The 25715-nt window shown below is 42.1% G+C and overlaps 1 protein-coding gene across 1 annotated transcript; it reads left to right on the top strand.

Moving 5' to 3' along the window:
* On the top strand, positions 1–25715 carry LOC115194468 (zinc finger protein 292-like). Its single transcript, XM_029754189.1, has 8 exons — positions 1–199; positions 15646–15800; positions 16124–16202; positions 16448–16583; positions 16773–16975; positions 17440–17576; positions 17820–17961; positions 18123–25715. The coding sequence occupies exons 1-8, from the start codon at positions 41–43 to the stop codon at positions 25134–25136; spliced, it is 8025 nt and encodes a 2674-aa protein (XP_029610049.1). The 5' UTR covers positions 1–40; the 3' UTR covers positions 25137–25715.

Genomic DNA, 25715 nt, shown 5'->3' with positions numbered 1-25715 from the left:
GCGTACGCGGCAGTGATACGCGACTGAGTTGGGTGTGAAGATGGCGGACGAAGAGGCCGAACAGGGCAGCGCACATACTCATAGCAGTGCAACGATTACGGCACTTCGAGAGAAATTACAAGAATTAGCAATCGCGCTGAAGAACAGTACGGAATCTCCGACTCAGTCGTCTTCTCAGTATTGCCAAGACTTTTGCCAGGTTAGTTATTTATTTCGCTGTGCGTGCTGGCCATTCCAAAATAACCCCTCGAGCCTGTCAGACATTAGCATAGCTAACGATAGTTGCCAATCAGACTAACGTTAGCGAGTTGGTTTTCATACTGTGTCGACATAATTGCATTATCATATGCGCAATTCGGTCTATCATCCTTGCTTTGTCGTGTCTAATTTACGCAGGGAATTATACAGCTGTTGGTAAAACTAAAGTATAACAATGACTGTCCGTTTTTGTAGCAACCTAGCTAGCTACTAATGTAGCTAGTATGATAACGTTAATCAAGTAACGTCAACTAGCTAGCGGCATTAGCTAGCTAACGAATTGCTTTGTTATGCTTTTATTGTAATGGGATATGCCTTGCACACCGCAGTTTTTGTTGATATGTCTCAAATAAATGTGGCGACGGTGTCCCTGCATTGCCTCGGATTATCAAAAATGTAACTGAAGCTACCCAGCTTGGTAACGTTATCATTGTACATAAATGTGCGGTATGAAATCAATTTATTCTTAGCGATAGTTAGGCTATTCGTTTTCTCGAACTCCCCCAACCCCTCTCCACATGACCAGTTTACCTTACTGTGAGAATGTCAACATGTCAAAGGGATCCTTTTGATTTCGTGGAACACATTCTCCCGTCAAGTCTGATGCTCTACTGAAGGTGCTTCACTGGTTTCCTGGCCCTTTCATGTAACTATGGGTTTATAATAATAATTTGGTGGGTGCTTAGATTTGTCCTATTTCACAAATGTACAAGTGTGTATTTATACGCACTGCGTGAATTGGAACTGTGATTTGGGCATATCCCACTCTCCCTGAGACACACTAGGAGAGTGGGGTCACGGCCAGGGTTAGCCCAACATTGGACTAAAGGAAGCCACTAGGAGAGTGGGGTCACGGCCAGGGTTAGCCCAACATTGGACTAAAGAAAGCCACTAGGAGAGTGGGGTCACGGCCAGGGTTAGCCCAACATTGGACTAAAGGAAGCCACTAGAAGAGTGGGGTCACGGCCAGGGTTAGCCCAACATTGGACTAAAGGAAGCCTAACGTTACTCCTTATTTCAAGGCCCTTACATGTTCAGTTTAAAGGGCGAATTGGCTCAGGAAGCCAAAACGGCCAAATACTCCATCTAAACTTGAATCTATTCTCCATGATGGTACGGTTCTAGAAACATAAATCCCTCTACTTTCATATCGCATCAAAATAATTACTGGCCCAACGCTCTAACTGCTATGCTACCTGCCGCCCTTTTTTTCTGTTGTGTAAGCATGAAGCTTGCTACGGTAATCATTTGCATAGTAACAGAAACCTGAACACAGGTCTTTACCACAGTGTTTACAATGGCAAATCAGCTAAATCGTTGTTGAATCCGCTAAACCAATATTTACCTAAGATTTCTGTAATAGTGATAATTTGCATAGTAACAGAAACATGAACAGTGGTCTATAAAGTATAAACTGTTTAATTTGGTAAAGAACATTGTTCAATCAAAAAATAGCCTGGGTATTTCTAAGACTGTAGGCTACATACCTTTTTTTCAAGTGCAGTGTGTTTGATAGGTAATCACTGCCAATATAATAATATGCCATTTAGTAGACGCTTTCATCCAAAGCAACTTAGTCATGAGCAACCCCAGCGGGAGTCGAACCCACAACCCTTGGCGCTGCAAGCGTTCCCATTTTTGAATAAGATTACAGGATAAAAGGGAAACGATTTCAACCCAAGACCTTGGTCTTTCTAATAATGTTGAAAAGAGTCATAAGATGTGACACACAGCTCCGGTCTCCCCAAATATGATGTGTTGCACTGTTACCCGTAACATTTTATGGAGAGGAGAAATCAAATTAAATTGAATTTAATCATTCAATTTAACACTGCATGAGCTTTCATTCCACCTGGGTGGGCATCAAAAAGTATGCTTTTTGAATGTCCTGAATTCTGTGGTGATTGGCTCATGATTTGCTAGTGTCAAAAGTCAAACCATTAGATTCTCCGGGAGAATTTCAACAAACGGCCTCCAACACACTCCCGACATGCTCCGAATTTTCATTCACCTACATTCGGGTCCAAAATTATTGGCACCCTTGATAAAGATCAGCAAAAAACACTATAAAATAAATTCAAATACTGAGCTATATTGTATTAAAAAAAATATATATATTTTATACTAATACAATTGCTTAGAGAAAGATGTAATATTTTTTTCTTAAAGATGGGGGGTCAAAATTATTGGCAGCCCTGTTTTTACCTTGAGGATAACAGCACTGAGCATTTTTCTAAAATGTTTTATTACATTGGAGGACACATTGGGAGGGATCTTAGACCATTCCTCCGTACAGAGTCAGATCCTTGATATCCTTCGCCTGCGCTTATGGACTGCCCTCTTCAATTCAAACCACAGGTCCGGAGACTGAGATGGCAATTGCAAAATGTTGATCTTGTGGTTAATTAACCGCAAAATGTTGATTTTTGTGGTTGGTTAACCATTTCTTTGTCGATTTTGATGTGTGCTTGGGAATATTGCCTTGCTGGAAGTTCCACTTGCGGCCTAGTTTCAGCCTCCTGGCAGAGGTAAATCAGGTTTTTGGCTAAAATATCCTGTTACCGGGTGAAGTTCATAATGCTGTTGACCTTAATAAGGACCCTAGGACCAGTGGGATCAAAATAGCCCCATAACCTAAAAGATCCACCACTATATTTTACAGTAGATATGGGATTATTTTCTGCACAATACAATCCTTATTTCGATGTAAACCCCACCGCCAGTGTACATGGCCAAGGATCTCTATTTTCGTCTTCTATTTTCACCAATGCACTTGTATCTTTTGAATCGGGGACCGATGTGTATCGGTGAATCATTACATCCCTAGTACTTAAAGGGATACTTCAGGCTTTTGGCAATGAGGGCCTTTGATTAATTCGTGGATACCATTTTTATGTCTGTGTCCAGTATGAAGGAAGTTAGGGGTACTGCTAGCAGATACCCGTAGACTTCCAGCCATTGCGCTAGTTAGCATTGGCTTGCGAATGTACCTATAACTTCCATCAGGGCCAAAATCCCGAAGTATCCCTTTAACTCTTCTGAGTTGGCTAATCTAAACTCGCCTTAAAAGCACTGTAGCAGACCTTATTAGCATCCGCTTTCTTACTCTGTTGAAATGTGTTACTGAGTGTAGTTTTTTTAGTCTTTGATGTTGCAGCCATTGTTGCAGTAGAATATCAAGCATGGATGATTATCTGTGGCTAGAGGCAATGACTGTCCTTGTGCTGTGTGGGAGGATGTAAGGACACAGAGAGAGAACAGATGAGCAACATGGTTCTTCATCTTAACACTTAAATCATGTACATTTGAATTCAACGCAGTGTGTTTTACAAAATGACATCTGTTTTTGAAATAAGTCTCTGTTGGAGATTCGTGATAATCCAGCATTATTTTTCAAACAGCCTACATTGTTTTGCATTTTCCTTTGCTGTCTGTGTTGGAGAGCTGTTTGTTTTCCACCCTAGCACGCTCGGCTGCACTATGCACCACCACGTTGGTGAATGATCCTTGAAAGAGCATTCTCCCCAGGTGCCCAGCTGGGTTCCTAGATGCACTGTGCCAATGTTGTCTGGAGAGTGGAGACATTTGAGACGCGCCGCTGCCCCTGGTCTCAGCATGGAGAGTGATGAATATGGATGATCCCACTTTGCTGTTAAGGCGTCTGCATACTAGGTTCGGTTTACTCCTAGCAGAACTCGGCTAAGCCAAAGTGAATGTCTGTGCCTCGCATACTCCCTTAAAAGACCTTTGCTTGAAAAACAAGTAAAATGCAGCAATAGTAACGTTTGTCCCTCTTGAGACACCGTAGCCAGCATACACTTCCTCAAAATAGTCTGAATTAATCTAAAATTACTCAAGAAATCTGTAATTAATTTAGACGTTTTTCCAGAAGAGGTCTTAGTCATGCAATTTTTAAATCGAAATAAGATGTCTGTTGCAGTATTTCTCAAGTGAAAAAATGTGCATGAAAGTGTGTAGTCTCTCATTGAATGACAAAACACTTAATTGAAGAATCCCTACTGTTGCCCTATTACAGACGAAGGGTGTGGACTTCGGCTACCGCACTTTGGCTCGCCTCAGGAAAAATGTGTGTACCAACAGCCGAAAAAATTAAACCAACAGAAATGTCGTCATAATATATGCACAAACTGTTTCGGATTTGAAGCATGCGGATGCCTTTAGTCTGGCGGAACTGTCTGACAGTGTGTGTGCTTTCTACCAGATGTCTGCCAGTGCCAGCCCAGGTCCCCATCCTGCCTCCTTTCTCTAGGTCAAAATGGAGGGGTAAATCGGATTCTATGTATCTAGTTTACATTAGGCTTATTCCATCCATGAGCCTTTGGAACAAGGATGTAGGTCTATTACATTAAATAAAGATTGTAGCCTATAGCCTAAATAAGAACACTTGATTGTTTGATTTATTTTCATTTGTTACTTTTGATTTTGGTCTCACAGATGTGTGATGAGGCAAACAACCAGTTAGAATGAAATTTGGCCAGTGCATTTGATTTTCTGTTTATAGGGGCTGTGTATGGAGAGTTACACATTTTAATGTCCCATGCACAACTATAGTGAAATGCCTTTCTTGATAACTCAAAACCCAACAATGCAATAATCACAATGGCAATGTAATACTAGAAAGATAGAAACACGAGGAAAATGAAATACACAATTTAAGTAAGCATACTATATACAGGAAATACTTAGTCAGTTCCAATACCTTATTTACATACTGGAGTGATGGAGGTAGAAATGTATAGGTGTAAGGTGACTAGGCAACAGGATGTAAGATAAACAGAGTAGCAGCAGCTTTCATGTGAGTGGGTGTGCAGATGTGTAAAGTCAGTATAAATGTATGTGCGTATTTTGTACAAGTGTGTGTTGGAGTGACTGTGTGAGAGTGTAGGGCCCTGTGAGTGCACAGAGAGTGCAAATACCGACACAAAAGTTCAGTAAAGATACAAGGTGAACTCAGTCCGTGTAGCTATTTTTTGTAGCTACTTATCAGTTGTATTGCTTCGGGGTAGAAGCTGTCGAGCTGTCAAATAGTCTATGGCTTGGGTGGTTGGGGTATTTGATGATTTTCTGGGCCTTTGTGTCACACCGCCTGATATAGAGGTCTTGGATGGCAGGGAGCTCGGCCTTAGTAATGTACTGGGCTGTCCGCACAAACCTCTGTAGCGCCATGCGAACGAGGGCGGTGCTATTGCCATACCAAGCAGTGATGCAGCCAGTCAAAATGCTCTCGATGGTACAGCTGTAGCATTTTCCACCTCCTGAGGGGGAAGAGGCACTGTCACGCCTTCATGACTGTGCGTGTGTGTTTGGACCATTTTAAGTCTTTAGTGATTTGGACACCGAGGAACTCGAATCTCTCCACTGCCGCGATGTGTACGGGGGCGTGCTCGCCCCCCGTTTCCTGTAGTCCACGATCAGCTCCTTGGTCTTGCTGACATTGAGGGAGAGGTTGTTGTTCCGGCACCACACTGTCAGGTCACTGACCCTCCTCCCTGTGGGCTGGCTGATCAGGAGAACAGCAGGGTAAATCCTAGTCCAGTCACAGCTTATGGTAGGCACACTGGGCAGCTCACAATTAAATTAAATACAGATGACCTCTGACCTCAGCTGTGTCTGGCAGCGGTGATACAGTTGAAGTCTACATGCACCTTAGCCAAATACATTTAAACTCAGTTTTTCACAATTCCTGACATTTAATCCTAGTAAAAAATTCCCTGTCTTAGGTCAGTTAGGATCACCACTTTATTTTAAGAATGTGAAATGTCAAAATAATAGTGATTTATTTCAGCTTTTATTTCTTTCATCACATTCCCAGTGGGTCAGAAGTTTACATACACTTCATTCCTCCTGACAGAGCTGGTGTAACTGAGTCAGGTTTGCCACCTTGCTCACACACACCTTTTCAGTTCTGCCCACAAATGTTCTATGGGATTGAGGTCAGGGCTTTGTGATGGCCACTCCAATACCTTGACTTTGTTGTCCTTAAGCCATTTTCCACAACTTTGGAAGTGTGCTTGGGGTCATTGTCCATTTGGAAGACCCATTTGTGACCAAGCTTTAACTTCCTGACTGATGTCTTGAGATGTTGCTTCAATATATCCACATCATTTTCCTCCCTCATGTCATCTTTTTTGAAGTGCACCAGTCCCTCCTGCAGCAAAGCACCCCCACAACATGATGCTGCCACCCGCGTGCTTCACGGTTGGGATGGTGTTCTTTGGCTTGCAAGCCTCCCCCTTTTTCCTCCAAACATAACGATGATAATTATGGCCAAACAGTTCTATTTTTGTTTCATCAGACCAGAGGACATTTCTCCAAAATGTACGATCTTTGTCCCTATGTGCAGTTGCAAACCGTATCCTGGCTTTATTATGGCGGTTTTGGAGCAGTGGCTTCTTCCTTGCTTAGCGGCCTTTCAGGTTATGTCGATTATAGGACTCGTTTTACTGTTGATATAGATACTTTTGTACCCGTTTCCTCCAGCATCTTCACAAGGTCATTTGCTGCTTTTCTGGGATTGATTTGCACTTTTCGCACCAAAGTACGTTCATCTCTAGGAGACAGAATGCATCTCCTTCCTGAGCGGTATGACGGCTGTGTGGTCCCATGGTGTTTATACTTGCGTACTATTGTTTGTACAGATGAACATGGTACCTTCAGGCATTTGGAAATTGCTCCCAAGGATGAACCAGACTTGTGGAGGTCTATAAATTTTTTTCTGAGGTCTTGGCTGATTTCTTTAGATTTTTCCCATGATGTCAAGCAAAGAGGCACTGAGTTTGAAGGTAGGCCTTGAAATACATCCACAGGTACACCTCCAATTGACTCAAATTATGTCAATTAGCCTATCAGAAGCTTCTAAAGCCATGACATCATTTTCTGGAATTTTCCAAGCTGTTTAAAGGCACAGTATGTAAACTTCTGACCTACTGGAATGTAATTGAAATAATCTCTGTAAACAATTGTTGAAAAAATTGTCATGCACAAGGTAGATGTCTTAACCGACTTGCCAAAACTATAGTTTGTTAACAAAAAATGTATGGAGTGGTTGAAAAACGAGTTTTAATGACCTAAGTGTATGTAAGCTTCTGACTTCAACTGTATGTCTCTCTCAGAACGTTTGATGTTGATGGATTATATCCCTGTGCTGACACACTTCAAATAGAACATTTTACCAGCATGTGGTGGTGGGTTGATATGTGTATCAGTGACAGTCAGTGTGGTTTTTACAGATTATCTGTTCATGTGATGTGGAGCGTTGTTTTTATCAGCTAAATATTCTAGCAGTAAAGATTAGCACAGGCTGTAGGGTTGTTTTTAATACCTTTTTATAGTTTGTGATCCAGTAACTGCTGTGTTCCACTCGAGCCTACCAGAGCCCAGGTGAATTAAAAAGCAGCTGTCATTAACACCTGTGTAGAGAGAGCAGGAGACTAGAGAGATTTTTAAGCAGCTCCTGTAGGCTATAGTGTGTCTAAGTACACTGCATATTTGTAACCTTTTAGTTTTACAGGTGGCTGGATGTTGTTTTTTGTTGGAGGTGATCAGTCATTCTTCAGCAGTGGCGCCAACTTACCATTGGGTGAGAATGTACAGGTGCAGTGATCTGTGAGCTGCTCTGACAGCTGGTGCTTAAAGCTAGTGAGGGAGATATGAGTCTCTAGCTTCAGAGATTTTTGCAGTTCGTTTCAGTCATTGGCAGCAGAGAACTGGAAGGAAAGACGACCAAAGGAGGAATTGGCTTTGGGGGTGACCAGTGAGATATACCTGCTGGAGCGCGTGCTACGAGTGGGTGCTGCTATGGTGACCAGTGAGCTGAGATAAGGCGGGGCTTTACCTAGCAGAGACTTGTGGATAACCTGTAGCCAGTGGGTTTGGCAACGAGTATGAAGTGAGGGCTAACCAACGAGAGTGTACAGGTCGCAATGGTGGGTAGTGTATGGGGCTTTGGTGACAAAACGGATGCCACTGTGATAGACTGCATCCAGTTTGTTGAGTAGAGTGTTGGAGGCTATTTTATAGATGACATCACCGAAGTCGAGGATCGGTAGGATGGTCAGTTTTACGAGGGTGTGTTTGGCAGCATGAGTGAAGGATGCTTTGTTGCGATATAGAAAGCCGATTCTAGATTTAATTTTGGATTGGAGATGCTTAATGTGAGTCTGGAAGGAGAGTTTACACTCTAACCAGACACCCAGGTATTTGTAGTTGTCCACGTATTCTAAGTCAGAGCCGTCCAGAGTAGTGATGCTGGACGGTCGAGCAGGTGCGGGCAGTGATCGATTGAATAGCATGCATTTAGTTTTACCTGCGTTTTAAGAGCAGTTGGAGGCCACGGAAGGAGAGTTGTATGGCATTGAAGCTCGTCTGGAGGTTAGTTAACAGTGTCCAAAGAAGGGCCAGAGGTATACAGAATGGTGTCGTCTGCATAGAGGTGGATCAGAGAATCACCAGCAGCAAGAGCAACATCATTGATGTATACAGAGAAGAGAGTCGGCCCGCGAATTGAACCCTGTGGCACACCCATAGACTGCCAGTGGTCCGGACAACAGGCCCTCCGATTTGACACACTGAACTCTATCAGAGAAGTAGTTGGTAAACCAAGCGAGGCAATCATTTGAGAAACTTCTCCCCTGCAGGTGACTGGCAGGCTTCTAATCATGTCTGCCTTGCACAAGCCTTCCTAATGAACCCCTCAATACCTTGATTTTATAACTAGTAAAGGTGCTTTTTGTAATTTGAGATGCACATGGAGACAATACATTTTCTCCATAAAATTGTTGATCAGTACAGACGGGAAGGGGTTCAATAAACTTACTGTTTGTTGTGGTGGTTGAGTTACAGACCTGCTGAAGCACGTTCTGATGTCTAGCAGCTATCCTCTCACCTTGTTACCTTTTATGTGTCATAGGGTCATGTTCTAGCATCTAGCCAGCCTCAGCTCTGGCCTTTATTTCCTGAAGAACAAACGAGGGAGCTCTTACTGGAGTGAACTCTCAATAACTTAACAAATCTGCAAAGGCTTTTTACACTTGCAGGCTTTTGTTACCGAGCCGTCTGGGACAAAGTGCAGCCAACCACCCAATGCAATGGCGTTAAGTGTTTCTATGCCAAGGTGCACTGAGATTGTGAATAATTCCACAATACTGAGGTATAACACACATCTAGTATAGGCTAGGCTACATGTTCCTCCATTGATGAATTTCCATGTTTTTTGTAATATTCATGGGCTACTGGTATCTAGATGTTTTTTTTTAATTGTGTGCAATTTCCATGAGATTAGGGACGTTAAACGTTCAGCCTGCTGCACAGACCCTATGAACATTAGTCTAGAGCTCCTGGTTAAATTGTGCTTAGGAGCATTTTTTTGCCTAATCTAAAAGGTTAAACTTGTGAGGAATATGTGATTATTAAACAAATCGGAGTTTGCTTAATTTACTTTACTCATTATTTTGCCATATCTAATGAATGAGTGCATTCGGAAAGTATTCAGACCCCTTGACTTTTCCCACAGTTACATTACAGCATTCTGAAATTGCTTACAGTTTTTTTCCCCTCAATCTACACACAATACACCATAATGACAAAGCAAAAAGTTTTAGACATTTTTGCAAATATATTACCAAAAAAATAAATAATAATTTACATAAGTATTCAGACCCTTTACTCAGTACTTTCTTGAAGCACCTTTGGCAGCGATTACACCTAGTGTATTCTTGGGTATGACGATACTATCTTGGCACACCTCTATTTGGGAAGTTTCTCCCATTCTTCTCTGCAGATCCTCTCAAGCTCTGTCAGGTTGGAAAGGAGCATTGCTGCACAGCTATTTTCAGGTTTCTCCAGAGATGTTCGATCGGGTTCAAGTCAGGGCTCAAGCTGGGCTGCTCAAGGACATTCGCTTGTCCCGAAGCCACTCATGCGTTGTCTTGGCTGTGTGCTTAGGGTCGTTGTCCTGTTGAAAGGTGAACCTTCGCCCCAGTCTGGGGTCCTGAGCTCTCTGGAGCAGGTTTTCATCAAGGATCTCTCTGTACTTCGTTCATCGTTCCCTCGATCCTGACTAGTCTCCCAGTCCCTGCCGCTGAAAAACATCCCCACAGCAGGATGCAGCCACCACTGTGCTTCACCGTATGGATGGTGCCAGGTTTCCTCCAGATGTGACGCTTGGCAGGCCAAAGAGTTTGATCTTGGTTTCATCAGACCAGAGAATCTTGTTTCTTATGGTCTGAGAGTCCTTTAGGTGCCTTTTGGCAAACTCCAAGCAGGTTGTTGTGCCTTTTACTGAGTGGCTTCTGTCTGGCCACTCTACTATAAAGGCCTGATTGGTGGAGTGCTGCAGAGATGGGAGAACCTTCCAGAAGGACAACCATATCCACCTCTGGAGCACTGTCAGAGGTCGACCAAATATGATTTTCCAACGCCGATACCGATTATTGGAGGACCAAAAAAAGCTGATACCGATTAATCAGCCAAATTTTTTCAAATGTATTTTATTTTATTTTTTAACTTAAAATAAAAGGGTTCAATGTTCATTCAGTATTGTTCTAATTGTCATTATTACATATTGTCATTATTATATATATATGTAATTGTCATTATTACAAATATATATATTTATATTTGTAATAATGACAATTACAACAATACTGAATGAACATTGGACCCTTTTATTTTAACTTAATATAATACACAAATAAAATCTATTTAGTCTCAAATAAATAATGAAACATGTTCAATTTGGTTTAAATAATGCAAAAACAGTGTTGGAGAAGTAAAAGTGCAATATGTGCCATGTTAGCTTTTTTTTAATTTATTTTATTTTTTTAACGTGTAAGTTCCTTGCTCAGAACATATGAAAGTTGGTGGTTCAATATTCCCAGTGAAGAAATATTAGGTTGCAGTTATAGGAATTATGACACGTCAGCTATTTCTCTCTATACCATTTGTATTTCATAATCTCGGGAGTTGATAGGCTTGAAGTAAAGGTCGACCGATTATGATTTTTCAACACCGATACCAATTATTGGAGGACCAAAAAAAGCCAATACCGATTTAATTGGCCTATTTATTTTTTTCATATAAAATACACACACAGAGTTGAAGTCGGAAGTTTACATACACTTAGGTTGGAGTCATTAAAACTAGTTTTCAACCACTCCACACATTTCTTGTTAACAAACTATAGTTTTGGCAAGAGTTGGTTAGGACATCTACTTTGTGCATGACACAAGTCATTTTTCCAACAATTGTTTATAAACAGATTATTTCATTTATGGCTTTAGAAGCTTCTGATAGGCTAATTGACATCATTTGAGTCAATTGGAGGTGGACCTGTGAATGCATTTCAAGGCCTACCTTCAAACTCAGTGCCTCTTTGCTTGACATCATGGGAAAACAAAAGAAAACCGTCAAGACCTCAGGAAAAAAAATGGTAGACCTCCACAAGTCTGGTTCATCCTTGGTAGCAATTTCCAAACGCCTGAAGGTACCACGTTCATCTGTACAAACAATAGTACGCAAGCATAAACACCATGGGACCACGCCGCCGTCATACTGCTCAGGAAGGATACGCGTTCTGTCTCCTAGAGATGAACGTACTTTGGTGCGCAAAGTTCAAATCAATCCCAGAACAACAGCAAATGACCTTGTGAAGATGCTGGAGGAAACGGGTACAAAAGTATCTATATCCACAGTCAATCGAGTCCTATATTGACGTAACCTGAAAGGCCGCTCAGCAAGGAAGAAGCCACTGCTCCAAAACCGCCATAAAAAGCCAGGATACGGTTTGCAACTGCACATGGGGACAAAGATCGTACATTTTGGAGAAATGTCCTCTGGTCTGATGAAACAAAAATAGAACCGTTTGTCCATAATTACCATCGTTATGTTTTGAGGAAAAAGGGGGAGGCTTGTGAGCCGGAGAACACCATCCCAACTGTGAAGCACGGGGGTGGCAGCATCATGTTGTGGGGGTGCTTTGCTGCATGAGGGTTAACACTTGTAAAAAGATGGCATCATGAGTGAGGAGAATTATGTGGATATATTGAAGCAACATCTCATCAGTCAGGAAGTTAAAGCTTGGTCGCAAATGGGTCTTCCAAATGGACAATGACCCCAAGCATACTTCCAAAGTTGTGGCAAAATGGCTTAAGGACAACAAAGTCAAGGTATTGGCGTGGCCATCACAAAGCCCTGACCTCAATCCTATAGAAGTTTTGTGGGCAGAACTGAAAAAGCGCGTGTGAGCAAGGAGGCCTACAAACCTAACTCAGTTACAACAGCTCTGTCAGGATGAATGGGCCAAAATTCACCCAACTTATTGTGGGAAGCTTGTGGAAGGCTACCCGAAACGTTTGACCCAAGTTAAGCAATTTAAAGGCAATGCTACCAAATACTAATTGAGTGTATGTAAACTTCTGACCCACTGGGAAAGTGATGAAAGAAATAAAAGCTGAAATAAATAATTCACTCTATTATTCTGACATTTCACATTCTTAAAATAAAGTGTTGATCCTAACTGACCTAAAATGGGGATTTTTTACTAGGATTAAATGTCAGGAATTTAAACTGAGTTTAAATGTATTTGGCTAAGGAATATGTGAACTTTAGACTTCAACTGTATGTATGTATGTATGTATGTATGTATGTATGTATGTATGTACGCACACACACACACACACACCTCTTTCTATCTCAGGTTGTAATATATTCATATATTTGATATAATGATAATTTGAACAATGAACACTATCTTAATATAATACAAAGAACATCTATTTAGTCTCATAATGAAAGATCAATTTGGTTTAAATTAGGCAAAAACACAGTGTTGGAGAAGAAAGGAAAAGTGCAATATGTGCCATGTAAAAAAAGCTAACGTTTAAGTTCCTTGCTCAGAACATATGAACGCTGGTGGTTCAATATTCCCAGTATAGAAATATTAGGTTGCAGTTATTATAGGAATTATGACACGTCGACTATTTATCTCTATACCATTTGTATTTCACATACCTTTGACTATTGGATGTTGTAATATGCACTTTAGTATTGCCAGCCTTATCTCAGGAGTTGATAGGCTTGAAGTCATAAACAGCGCTGTCAAGCATTGCTAAGAGCTGCTTGCTAACGCAGTGAAGTTTGAATGAATGCTTATTAGCCTGCTGCTGCCTACCACTGCTCAGTCAAGCTGCTCTATCAAATATCAAATCATAGACTTTATTATAATATAATAAACACAGAAATACGAGCCTTTGGTCATTAATATGGTAAAATCCGGAAACTATCATTTCGAAAACAAAACCTTTATTCTTTCAGTGAAATACGGAACCGTTCCGTATTTTAGCAAACAGGTGGCAACCCCAAGTCTAAATATTGCTGTTACATTGCAAAACCTTCAATGATGTGTCATAATTATGTACAATTCTGGCACATTAGTTCGCAACGAGCCAAACGAGCCAGGCGGCCCAAACTGTTGCATATACCCTGACTCTGCGTGCAATGAATGCAAGAGAAGTGACACAATTTCCCTAGTTAATATTGCCTGTTAACATGCATTTATTTTAACTAAATATGCAGGTTTAAAAAAATATACTTGTGTATTGATTTTAAGGCATTGATGTTTATGGTTAGGTACATTTGTGCAACGAATTTGCTTTTTTCGCAAATGTGCTTTTGTTAAATCATCCCCCGTTTGGCGAAGTTGAAATAGGCTGTGATTCGATGATAAATTAACAGGCACCGCATTGATCATATGTAACGCAGGACAAGCTAGTTAAACTAGTAATATCATCAACCATGTGTAGTTAACTAGTGATTGTGTTAAGATTGTTTTTTATAAGATAAGTTTAATGCTAGCTAGCAACTTACGTTGCAGCCACAAGGTCCTTTTGACGCTGCACTCGCGTAACAGGTGGTCAGACTGCCACGCAGTTTCCTCATGGATTGCAATGTAATCGGCCATAATCAGCGTCCAAAAAGGCTGATTACCGTTTGTTGTGACAACTTTAAAATCGGCCCTTATTAATCGTCCATGACGGTTAATCGGTCGACCTCTATTTTCAGTATGACCATCAGGTTCTTGGTCACCTCCCTGACCAACGCCCTTCTCCTCCGTTTGGCCAGGCGGCCAGCTCTAGGAAGAGTCTTGGTGGTTCCAAACTTCCATTTAAAATGGAGGCCGCTGTGTTCTTGGGGACCTTCAATGCTGCAGAAATGTTTCCTGTCTCGGCTCTCTACGGGCAATTCCTTCGACCTCATGTCTTGGTTTTTGCTCTGACATGCACTGTCAACTGTGGGACCTTATATAGACCAATGTGTGCCTTTCCTAATCCAGTCCAATCAGTTGCATTCACCACAGGTGGACTCCAATCAAGTTGTAGAAACGTGTCAAGGATGATTAATGGAAACAGGATGCACCTGAGCTCAATTTCAAGTCTCATAGGAAAGGGTCTGAATACTTATGTAAACAAGTTCTGTTTTTTATTTCTAATTTGCAAACATTTCTCAATCTGTTGTCACATGTCATTATGGGGTATTGTGTGTAGATTGAGGACCATTTTTTATTTAATCCACTTTAGAATAAGGCTGTAATGTAACAAAATGTGGAAAAGGGGAATGGGTCTGAATACTTTCTGAATGCACTGTATATTACTACTTTCCATGATGTGGACAGTATGTGTTACTACATTACACAAGCTGACGGTTTGACCACATCGAATTGGGGGGAGTTGCAATCCTTTTTACCGCAGATTGGTAATTTTAGTATAAAAGTTTATAATCAACACAATGACGCGATCAATTGCTTAAAACCGATCAATACCTTTGGTTTTGTACTGTTCCTTTCTGTTTTGAAAAACCCTGTATCAAATTACAACATTCCAAAATGTAGCTGACTGTTTTGCAGGTTGTCCTCTGACCAGTGATGTAAAAATATCTCCTGTTCACGTGTTTTTGTTGTTGTTGTGGTCATTTCAATAGCACATATCTTCTGTGTGTGGTCAGTGTTACAGGCTGTCACTTCCATTTTATGCATTAGAAAGCGGCTAGAAACCTTTTCTGTTCCATGGGCGAAACGTTGCTTCAAGTTGTGCTAGACTACATCCGTCATTATGTGGTTGGTAGCTTAGCACCGTCTGTCATTCTCGTGGTACATTAAATCTGCTTGTAATTTCACATCGGCTACAACAAACTTTTATAGGTTAATCGTAGCAAATTTTCCCCGTCCTGCTGCAAATTGCTTTCGTCAGTAGCGTGGGATGCGCTATATTACATCTAATGATATCAAACCTCTGCATTTGTAGCTTTATTAGTAGATTCAGGAAAACTGACTGTGTGGGTGTAACCTTTCCCCACCTATCTCACTGTCTCTAGACTCTGGTGGAGTATGCTGGTCGATGGAGGATGGAGGAGGACCCACTGCCCTTGGTGGAGGTGTACACAGTGGCTCTGCTGGGCTATGCCCAGGCTTCCCCCTGCCTCTCCTCCCAATGTGAAAACGTTCCCCTCGTACTTGAAAGGCTCTCACTGTAAGTTCACCTGTCTTATTGGAGGGGTTTAATGTGCTGCTTGTTCTCCGTGTGCTTGCAAGATTATTACCCGTGACATTTTTTAGATGAACCTCATTATACACCCTACATGTAGAATTAAAAACATTGGTTATAGTAGCTAATACCTCCTCCCAGTTATTGTTTTTATTGTGCTTTTTTACTATTCTTGATTATTACAAGTCAGACCTGGCTTTATTCTTCAGATGATCATGTTTAAATCACTGCTCAAGATTTCAAAGGGTTTAGTCATCGTGAAGTTAGCTGTTTGGGTTGCCTCATTTAATTTCCTATTGATTGTACAGGAGTTGTGTGGAGCTGCTGCTCTCCCTGCCAGAACACTTCCCAGGTGCCTTGTGGGAAGAGTTCCAATCATCTGTTCAGGTAAAGTGCAAAATTGTCATACAGAGGGTGAAATGTTTCTATTTTTATATTCAGTGAGATATCGTTTTACTGTATTTCTGAATTAGTTACTTTATCTGTTCAGGACATTATTATAATTATGTCTAAGATCTACTACATAATATATTATGTGTGTTGCTTGGCTGCACCATTTTTAAATGCATAATTACTTCTAAAAGTACTTACTGTGATGACAAAAGGGTCACAGAGTGAATCCTGTGTTGCAGTCAGCCCAATCCCAGCTGCAGGAGAATGGCATCACACAGCTGTCCCTCCTGTCTACCGTGGCCCAGGAGACTGGTGTGTGGACCAACAGCACCCTGCGCAGTCTCCTCTCTAACGAGTCGCCACAAACAGAGAAAGGTGAGCGTTCGTTTAATGTGCTGCATCTAAAATTGCACCCTTTCCCCTATATAGTTCTCGGAACTATGTAGAAAGTAGGATGCCGCTTGGGACGCCCCCTGCGTTGTTATTCGAGTCTTGAACCAGTATTTTATACAACAATGATATTTGTGTTATCTTTCAACCTGAATATCCCCATCATTCCCTTAGTTCATAAGTTCCTTGAACTGGAGGGACCCATTCTGTTGGAGCTGAGAGTAAAGCACCTAATCAAGGAGAACTTCATGGAGAGGGCTGCACTGCTGGCAAAGGCATGTGCAGAGTATCCTGAGTTTGAAGGAAAAGGGCACTTTAAGCAGATGTACCTGGTCTGCTTGTGTGCCGTCTCAGCACAGGAACCACTAATGGAGGAGGTAGGTTACTTGGGGCAGTCTGTAAAAAAAAAAAAAAAGTTTTTTTATTGTCAGGCCCGTGGTTTCATTGCATCGTTCAGAATTGCTCGGTCTTCTCTATTGATTTAAATTGGACGAAATTGAGGATATCATCCACAAGAGGGCATGGAAATATTGAAGTGTTCATGGCAGCTTAAAGCTGGAATCGTCCGTTTGCTATATTACAAGAGCTAAGCCATTTCATTGTTCTCGGACATCATTGCACACACGATACAACTAGAGTATGTACTATGATTGTCTTTTTTTTCTTCTTTTTTTACCAGGATGCCCCGTTAAAAAATAATTATAATAATTACAAATGTGCCTGGGGCGACCAGTGGCGCTGTTTTACCTTATGTGGATCTTAAATACCACAGACATCTAGTGGACAGTGAAATATGTTTTGAATGCAATTACTCTTGCTTTTTTTTTTTTTTTTTTCACAGCTCTCCAACGTGGATTGCCGCGATGCACTAGAAATGATCTGTAACCTGGAGTCAGAAGGGGATGAGAGGGGAGCCTTCAGCCTATGCTCGGCCTTTCTGACTCGACAGCTTCTCCAGGGAGACACTTACTGTGCCTGGTAACACTGCAACATTTTATACATCAAAACCCGCCTTATTGAAGCCCTCCTATCTCTGTTTGACATATGCAATGTATGAATATTGTGTTATTAATCCTTCCTACTTAACTTAAAATGGCTTTATTTATTTAAAAAATAATAATAATAATAAGCATTGTCTGTACTTTACTGTAATCTAATCTCTCTTCAGATAATTCTATAATCTCCGATTTATGTCATGATTATTACTTATTTCCTCTCAAGGGAGCTGACACTGTTTTGGAGCAAACTGCTGAAGCGGTTAGAGTCGTCTGAAGAGACTTTCCTGGACAGATGTCGTCAGATGTCTTTGCTGTCCAAAACAGTCTTCCACATCCTCTTCCTCATCAAAGTCATTCAATCAGAAGTAAGCTTCATTCCAGATACATAAATGGTTTTGTTCAAGATACAAAAAAACATTGTATACTCAGCACTCTACACCTTCTTGATATGTACTCTTTTGTTGAATTCATATTCAATTGAAGTTCAGTGAGACTCAAAGAATATCCCTTTTTGTTTATTTTACAGATGGACAAGGTTGGACTGCCAGTGTGCGTTGACATGTGCATACGGGCTCTACAGTTGGAATCAAGTGACGTAAACACCAAGGCCACCATTTGCAAAACCATCTCCTGTTTGCTGCCCACTGATCTGGAGGTAAAGCGGGCCTGCCAGCTGACAGAGTTCCTCCTGGAACCCACAGTGGACTCCTACTACGCCGTGGAGACTCTCTACAACGAACCAGACCAGAAGCTGGAGGAAGAGAATCTTCCCGTTCCCAACTCGCTCCGCTGTGAGCTTCTACTGGTGTTCAAGACCCAGTGGGCTTTTGACCCCGAGTTCTGGGACTGGAAGACACTGAAGCGTCACTGCCTGACCCTTATGGGCAAGGAGGCCTCCATTGTGTCTTCCATTGACCTGCTGAATGACAATGAGAGCCCAGAGGCCACTGAGGAGGAGGACACAGCCCAGGGTGAGGAAGGATTCAGAGACGTCACAGACTGCTTCATTGACACCACACATGAACTCAATGAAATAGCCGATAAAAGACAGAAAAACCGAGAGACAAAGAAACTGAGAGAGAAAGGGTTCATCTCGGCCAGGTTTAGAAACTGGCAGGCATACATGCAGTACTGTGTTCTGTGTGACAAGGAGTTTCTGGGTCACAGGATTGTACGTCATGCTCAGACTCACTACAAAAATGGACTTTATAGCTGCCCGATATGCGCTGAGACCTTCACATCAAAAGAAACATTGGAACCACACGTGGCATCACACGTGAAGCTATCATGCAAGGAAAGACTAGCTGCAATTAAAACAAATAAAAAATTGGCTAATCCCAAAACGGCTGCTCCTGTTATAGCAGCTCTGAAAGCTAAGACTGAAAATCAACTTTGGACAAAAGATGCAAATGGCGAATCTCAAGAACACAATGGGCAGTCGCTTCAGACAGAAATGGTTCAGACCAAAGTCTCTGGACTTAAGACAGAAAGCAGCACTGAGGAAAACACATGCCCTATTGCAAACTGCAAAAAGGGATTCAAGTATTTCCGAAATCTTCTTGTCCATGTGAAAGCACATGGAGAAAACGATGAAGCCAAGCGCTTCCTTGAAATGCAGAGCAAAAAGGTGATTTGTCAATATTGTCGTCGCCAGTTTGTTAATGTCACCCACCTTAACGATCATTTGCAAGTGCACTGTGGCGTCAGACCTTACATTTGCATACAGTTGAACTGCAAGGCCTGCTTCCTATCCAACACAGAGCTGCTTGTACACAGGAAAGAACATGTCATATTTAAAGCCAGATGCATGTTTCCTAGATGTGGAAAGATTTTCAATGAAGCCTATAAGCTTTACGACCATGAGTCACAGCATTACAAAACGTTCACCTGCAAAGTCCCTAACTGTAGGAAAGTGTTACATTCTCAGTCACAGTTGGATCTCCACCAGGAGGAACATGTCACAGAAGAGGAGGAAGACCCAGCTACAGACTCCGACCTTAGTCATTCTCTGGACCAGAGGATGCTTTCTGATCAGGCTTCCTTTTCAGAGGAGGTTGAGGCTTCTCATCCACCAGCATCTGTTGCGGTGAAGCACTCGATTGACAACCTGCTGAACGCTTCTCAAGGTCCTGTTCAGAATGATCGACGATACATGAATAACAGTGAGCCCCAAGAAAAAGAACTTTACCCATGTTCAGAAAGCTCTGTGATTCGGTCGACCGGAAATGCACAAATGCACGACCCAAATCAACTGAGACGTAGACCCCAAGACCCCTCAGTGGCTGCTGCATATGACTATATGAGACCCAAATCACAGCCACATAATCCATTAGCTTCATACCAAGATACTGGGGATTTGCACCATGCCTTACAACCAAATGTGTTACAAGGTCAGGACCAGGGTTTGCTGAAAGGGGGAAGTTATGGATCCAGGAACTACAATTCGGACTACAGAGTACCAGTGCAAGTACAACATCAACAACAACAGCATCCACACATGTCTGTTAACATGTCAGCAGCAAGCCAGACCCCCAATTACCTGTCAACTCCAATGCCTCAAACTCTCCCATATGCATCTCATACACTTCTTCCACTAGTCACTCATTTGCCAGCCACTGGTTGCAGAACAGAGAATTCAATAACACAGTGCCCGTTACCAAGCACTCCTGCCCCACAGCAGAGCCCATTACCAAGCACTCCTGCTCCACAGCAACACCCATTACCAACGGCTCTTGCCCCACCCCAAGGACAGAAAGAAAGACACCACTGTGCTTTGGAGACATGCGATCGCAACTACAGCTCCTACAAAAGTGTTACCAAGCACATGAAAGCAGTTCACCCAGAGTTTTATACTGAATGGAAACTTGCAAAAAAAAAAATCAGGGAACAAGAAAAAGCTGAAAAGGCCAGGAAAGGTACCCCATCGAGTGTGCCTCTGATTGGGAACCATAACTATGTTGCTCCACTACAACATCAACAGGCTAGTGTTGTCCCAGTTCATAGGCAGAATGTCATTCAGCCACCCCAGTACCCAAACTCACACCACTCCTATGCTTCCCATTCAGCTGCTGTCCAAAGCCAGGCTTTTCCCAATCAAATGGACAACATCTTAGATCCAATTGTACTCTCCCAGCTAGGAAACAACCCCAATCAATATGCACCACCTAGTATGCCATGGCTACAAACACCAGGAAACAACCAAATCCAGAATTGTTATGCCTCCCAAGTATACCCTTCATCAAACATTCAAGGGATGCCACAAATGGATGCTGTCGGTGGAGGAATGGATGTTTATGTTATTCCGTCCCGTCATATGATGGGATCTAATATGGAAAGACCAGCAGAGTCACTCCAACCATCACCTATGGTTAATGGTCTCCAGCCTGTTTTCCCCTCTTACATGGACATTCTGAAAGACTCAAGTCTTTCAAATCAGCTGGAAAATGCTGCACCTCCATACAAACCACAGTCTCAAAATAATCCAGGTTCTAAAGGTAGAGGATTGCAGAAAACCAAGATGGAGTCCCACTTTGGCCCTGCAGGAAACTTGCTAGCAAAAAGCAACAGTGAATCTCAACATGGCACGATAAACTCTGGAGATGCAAAGAATCAGATGGGCAAAAAAGTCAAGCGTAACAAAAGAACAAAGTGGCCTGCCATTATTAAAGATGGAAAATTCATTTGCTCTAGGTGTGGTAGAGGATTTACAAATCCCAAATCACTTGGAGGCCATTTATCCAAGCGTGCACACTGCAAAGCTTTTGATGAGACTGAACTCCTGACAGCAGACTTGCCTTCATCATTTCTTGATCTTTTGAATTCAGAGCAACTTCTCAATACTCAGCCCCCACCATCTTCACTGTATAACCCTACTGCACCATTTGCAAATGATGGCGAACAACCTGATGACATTCTTAAACAAATTATGGATACTCCAAATATTTCCAATGTGTTTGAGCCCTTAGCAATTCCCCAGCCAACATTCCAAGATGCATGTGGCCCCTACGGACCTGGTGGACGCTTGCCAGAAAGTACAGTTATACAGCACACAGGAAATATCCAAGTGAAGAATGAAAATGAGTCTTATAGAGATGGTTATCTTCCGCAGTCATGTGACCCTGTGTTTGGAAGCAGTGCATTCTCTGATCCACTTCTCTTTCAGATGCTTGCAGAAAACAACCCTACAGTTTCACTTCACAGACTTCCCACAGACCATATTGATCATTTACTCAGATCAGAAACACTAACGAAGATGAAAGAAGTAAAGGGAACTTCTGATTCTGTCTCCAATTCAGGAGGGCTGTCTAATGATGGACTTCTGGCTGCAATGGCCAGTTTGGCACAAAATCTTATGACAAACCCCATGTTGCAGATCACTTCACCAGACCCTCCGCCTCAACACAGTCCAGCAGCAACAAGTAGTGAACTGGCCGAGACACAGAGGAAGAGTACAGAACAGAATGTCAAGAAAAGATTGCGTGAACAGATTTTAGCTGGAGACTTCCAAAGAAGAAGCAGTTTATCTCAGGCAAGCAGCACTGATACAAATGCCAGTTTGAGTCCGGTGTCATCCAATCCAGCAACCAATGTTGTACAACATTTTGAAGCTCATCAAAGTCCTCAGCCTTCCACGACGATTGATCACGGAATCCCCTTTGTGTCCTCTGCCCAAATGAACGGAGCCTCATCCATGCAGAGTTTCACTAATTTCAGAGAGGCTTCCTCTCAACACCATGAGGCTACTGCACCTACCAGCATTGTTGCAAATGATGTTGATCTTGGTCCCAATCTAACGCCTGTAAACCAACAGCACTGGATGGTGGACATTCAGACTGCATTAGAGAGGCTAGACTTAGACAAACAGGTCTGTGATATTGCTCCAACGTATTCCTCCACAAAACCTAACAGCACTGATATTTGCAATGATACTGAGTCATTTAGGCCTAATGTCTCAATAGAGAAGGACACACAGATTCCTGACGGCTCTATGAAGCCGTTTGCCTGTGAGAGTGACAACTGCACTTACAGGACCATGACAAAATGTGCCATTTTAAAACACCTCGCCAAGACTCACAATTACACCAATGAGATGATCAATTCGATTAAGAAAGACCATGGGAAATTTGCTCCATTCTCTTGTCAAATGTGTGATAAGACTTTTACCCGAAATTCAAACCTTAGGGCACACTGTCAGACAGCTCACAGATTAACACAGCAGGAGATTGCTCAACTAAAAAGGAAGTGCCAGTCAAGCAACACGGTTGGATTTGTTAATAACAATGATAAACCAAGTGTGCATTCAAAGCCTCCTTTGTCTGGTCAGATGGTCACAGCTCCCCACTCAATAACGGAGAATATTACACGTCAATATTCACTCCCAGATGTTAACCAAAATCAAGATGTGACTGGAAACAACTTGTTTGCTTCAGGAGAAAGGACAAAGCAAGAATACCACTCACAGCCGTTAGAACAGCAGACTTCTCGAGGCATGGCTAACTCGAGATTTAATGATCACAGTCTCTCCATTGGAATGCAGCCAATGCAAAGGACGCCCATGCATGATCAGACAGTGACTCCATTGATGCCAACGTCTGAATATCAAATGAATGCACACTGCTCAACAATACCCCAACTCCCCTTAATGACTGCTCCTGATACAGATCAATGGTCAAACGGACAAAACCTACCAGTTCCTTCTAGGCCTAGTCATTACAGTCAACAGTCTGGAGGCTATCTGACAGACAGAGCTGCCTCAATAACACCGGCTTCGTCAGATCCCCTTCAGGTTTCTGGTCCCTCGCTAGAAACGTCCCCCAAAGTCAAGCAGCAGAGAGGACCAAAGCCTAAAGTTGAAATTCCTAAGAAGGCGAAAGAGAAGAAGTCTGATGCAAATAATGCTTTCAGTCCATACAGGCCATATCGCTGTGTTCATCAAGGATGTGCAGCAGCCTTCACCATTCAACATAATTTAATCCTCCATTACAGGGCTGTCCATCAGTCTGCTCTGTCCACATGTGAAATTCAAAATGATGAACCGGATGAGAAAAAAGACATCAAGCAGGAGAGAGTTATGGATGAGGAACCAGAGGGTGAAGTCACCCAGGTAACGGAATTCCGATGTCAAGTCAGCGACTGCTCGAGAGTATTCCAAGATGTCCCCAACCTGTTACAGCATTACCTCCAGCTTCACAAGTTCAACCTGGATAAATCAGGGTCTCTAATGTCCAACATCAACCTAGGCAGATTCAGTTGTGATCAGCAAGGGTGCACAACGTCCTTCACTGCTTTCTGGAAGTATATAGGACATATTGAAAAAGAACATGACAAGGCAAAACTATCCAAAATGGAATCTGTGGATGGGATGTTCCAGTGTGATGTTGATGGCTGTGACCACGCTTACGCTACAAAGTCAAACCTGCTGAGGCATACCATGAAAAAGCATCATGACCTTTACAAACTCCAACTGATGAACCAACGGAAGACTGAAGATCTTGGGAAACCCAGCTCCAAGAATTCCCATTACCAACTGACTAAATCAAGTGATGGGAAAGAAAACATAGAGAGCAACAAAAAGATTACAGAGAAGGGAGGTGACAAAAAGAAAACTGACAAGACGGAAAAAAATCATTGGACTAAATATGGAAAACCTTCCTTGAAAACTAAGGATGAAGCATCTGCGATGTGCATAAAGAAGTCCACCTTGCAATACCCTTGCATGATAAAGGGCTGTGATTCAGTGATGAAGTCCGAACGGAGCATTATGAAGCACTACATGGGGCACGGACTGTCCGAGCGATACTTAGAAGAGCAGAGAAGCCACTTCATATTCTGCAAGAAATACCCCCGACGTAGGAACCCTCGGTCTGCCAGGAGCGATGACTCCAAGTCTGAGACGACCTCCGAGATATCCGACAGTGAGGACACAGCAGACACGGGCCTAGAAGGAAGTGAGTATGATGAGTATTCAAAACCTGCCTTACGGAGAAGGGGGCAGAGCGGACTGTCTGACACCAAACCCTCGTATGATGAAACTTCAGAAACCGTATCTGACAGCTCTGTGGTGGTGAAACGCAAGAGAGGGCGACCACGGAAAAGTAATTTAGAAAAAATTGTCAAACGTAAGAGGGTGTCCAGACTGACTAGGAGTAATGCAGTTTACTGTGGAGAAAATGGATCAGACTACGACTCCTCTAGCACTGTCCTTACCCAGGATGAAATGAACGATCAAAGTGAAACATTGACCTCCTTTAAGCCCATGGGATTCGAGATGTCTTTCTTAAAGTTCTTGGAGCAGTCAAACCCACCTAAAAATTCTGTAAAGAAGAGGATTCAACTAGGAAACGCTACAGTGTTGTGCAAAAGGTCAGATGCATATTTGCATTACCCAAAAGGCTTTGATACCCTTGAGTTCAGGAACCCTCAGAAGCTGACATCTCTTAACAATGTGAAAATTGTAGTAGACAAGGCCTTTTCAGACGTTGCTGATATTCTGCTAAAGCAGCTCCAGGAAATGCGACCCACAGTGATATTAGAAAAATAGATTGCGATTAATATCAACTGAATGTTTTGCTTGTCGAAACACGGTAACTCAGGATTAGAACGGTTTTCAACCTGCAGCTGAATGGTGCCCAAAACAATAATACTTAGAATTTTCATTTTTCACTGCAAAATATAAATCCATAGTTTTTTTTAGTGGACTGTGAGTTGTTTTAAAAATATACAATAATACAAGTTATTTACTGTAACCTTGAGTCTGTAAAAATCCTTCTCTTATACAGTGTATATTGAGCTCATTTTATATGATGTTATGGGTAGGATAAATTAAGCATGCTTGTATTTATGAAGCTTCCCAGCACATTATATGGCCTTTGCAAACAACATTTTAAATGGAGGGGAAAAAACATAACAAAGGATGTTAAGTATCCCCATGGGACATTTAATGAAATGGTCTTTTTAAAAAAAATGGAATGTGATTTTGTGTATAGTTTGTGAATGTTGTTTCAACACGCCTTGTATATTTTAATTTGTATGTAGACAATGTTGTGTGTACATATTGTTTTTTGAATCAACTACTGCCACCAGCAGTCTTAACTTAATTGAGATAAAAGTTTTATTATAG

This window comes from Salmo trutta, chromosome 1 (genome assembly GCF_901001165.1).
Source record: "Salmo trutta chromosome 1, fSalTru1.1, whole genome shotgun sequence".
In the NCBI taxonomy this organism is placed as follows: Eukaryota; Metazoa; Chordata; class Actinopteri; order Salmoniformes; family Salmonidae; genus Salmo; species Salmo trutta.
This window is presented reverse-complemented; position numbering and strand designations above follow the sequence as displayed.

Excerpts from the sequence above, each read along its gene's own strand:
- LOC115194468 (XM_029754189.1), top strand. The coding sequence starts at position 41 with ATGGCGGACGAAGAGGCCGAACAGGGCAGCGCACATACTCATAGCAGT. Across the intron at positions 16,203-16,447 it reads AGTTCCAATCATCTGTTCAG|TCAGCCCAATCCCAGCTGCA; the intron begins GTAAAGTGCAAA and ends CCTGTGTTGCAG. Across the intron at positions 16,584-16,772 it reads GTCGCCACAAACAGAGAAAG|TTCATAAGTTCCTTGAACTG; the intron begins GTGAGCGTTCGT and ends TCATTCCCTTAG.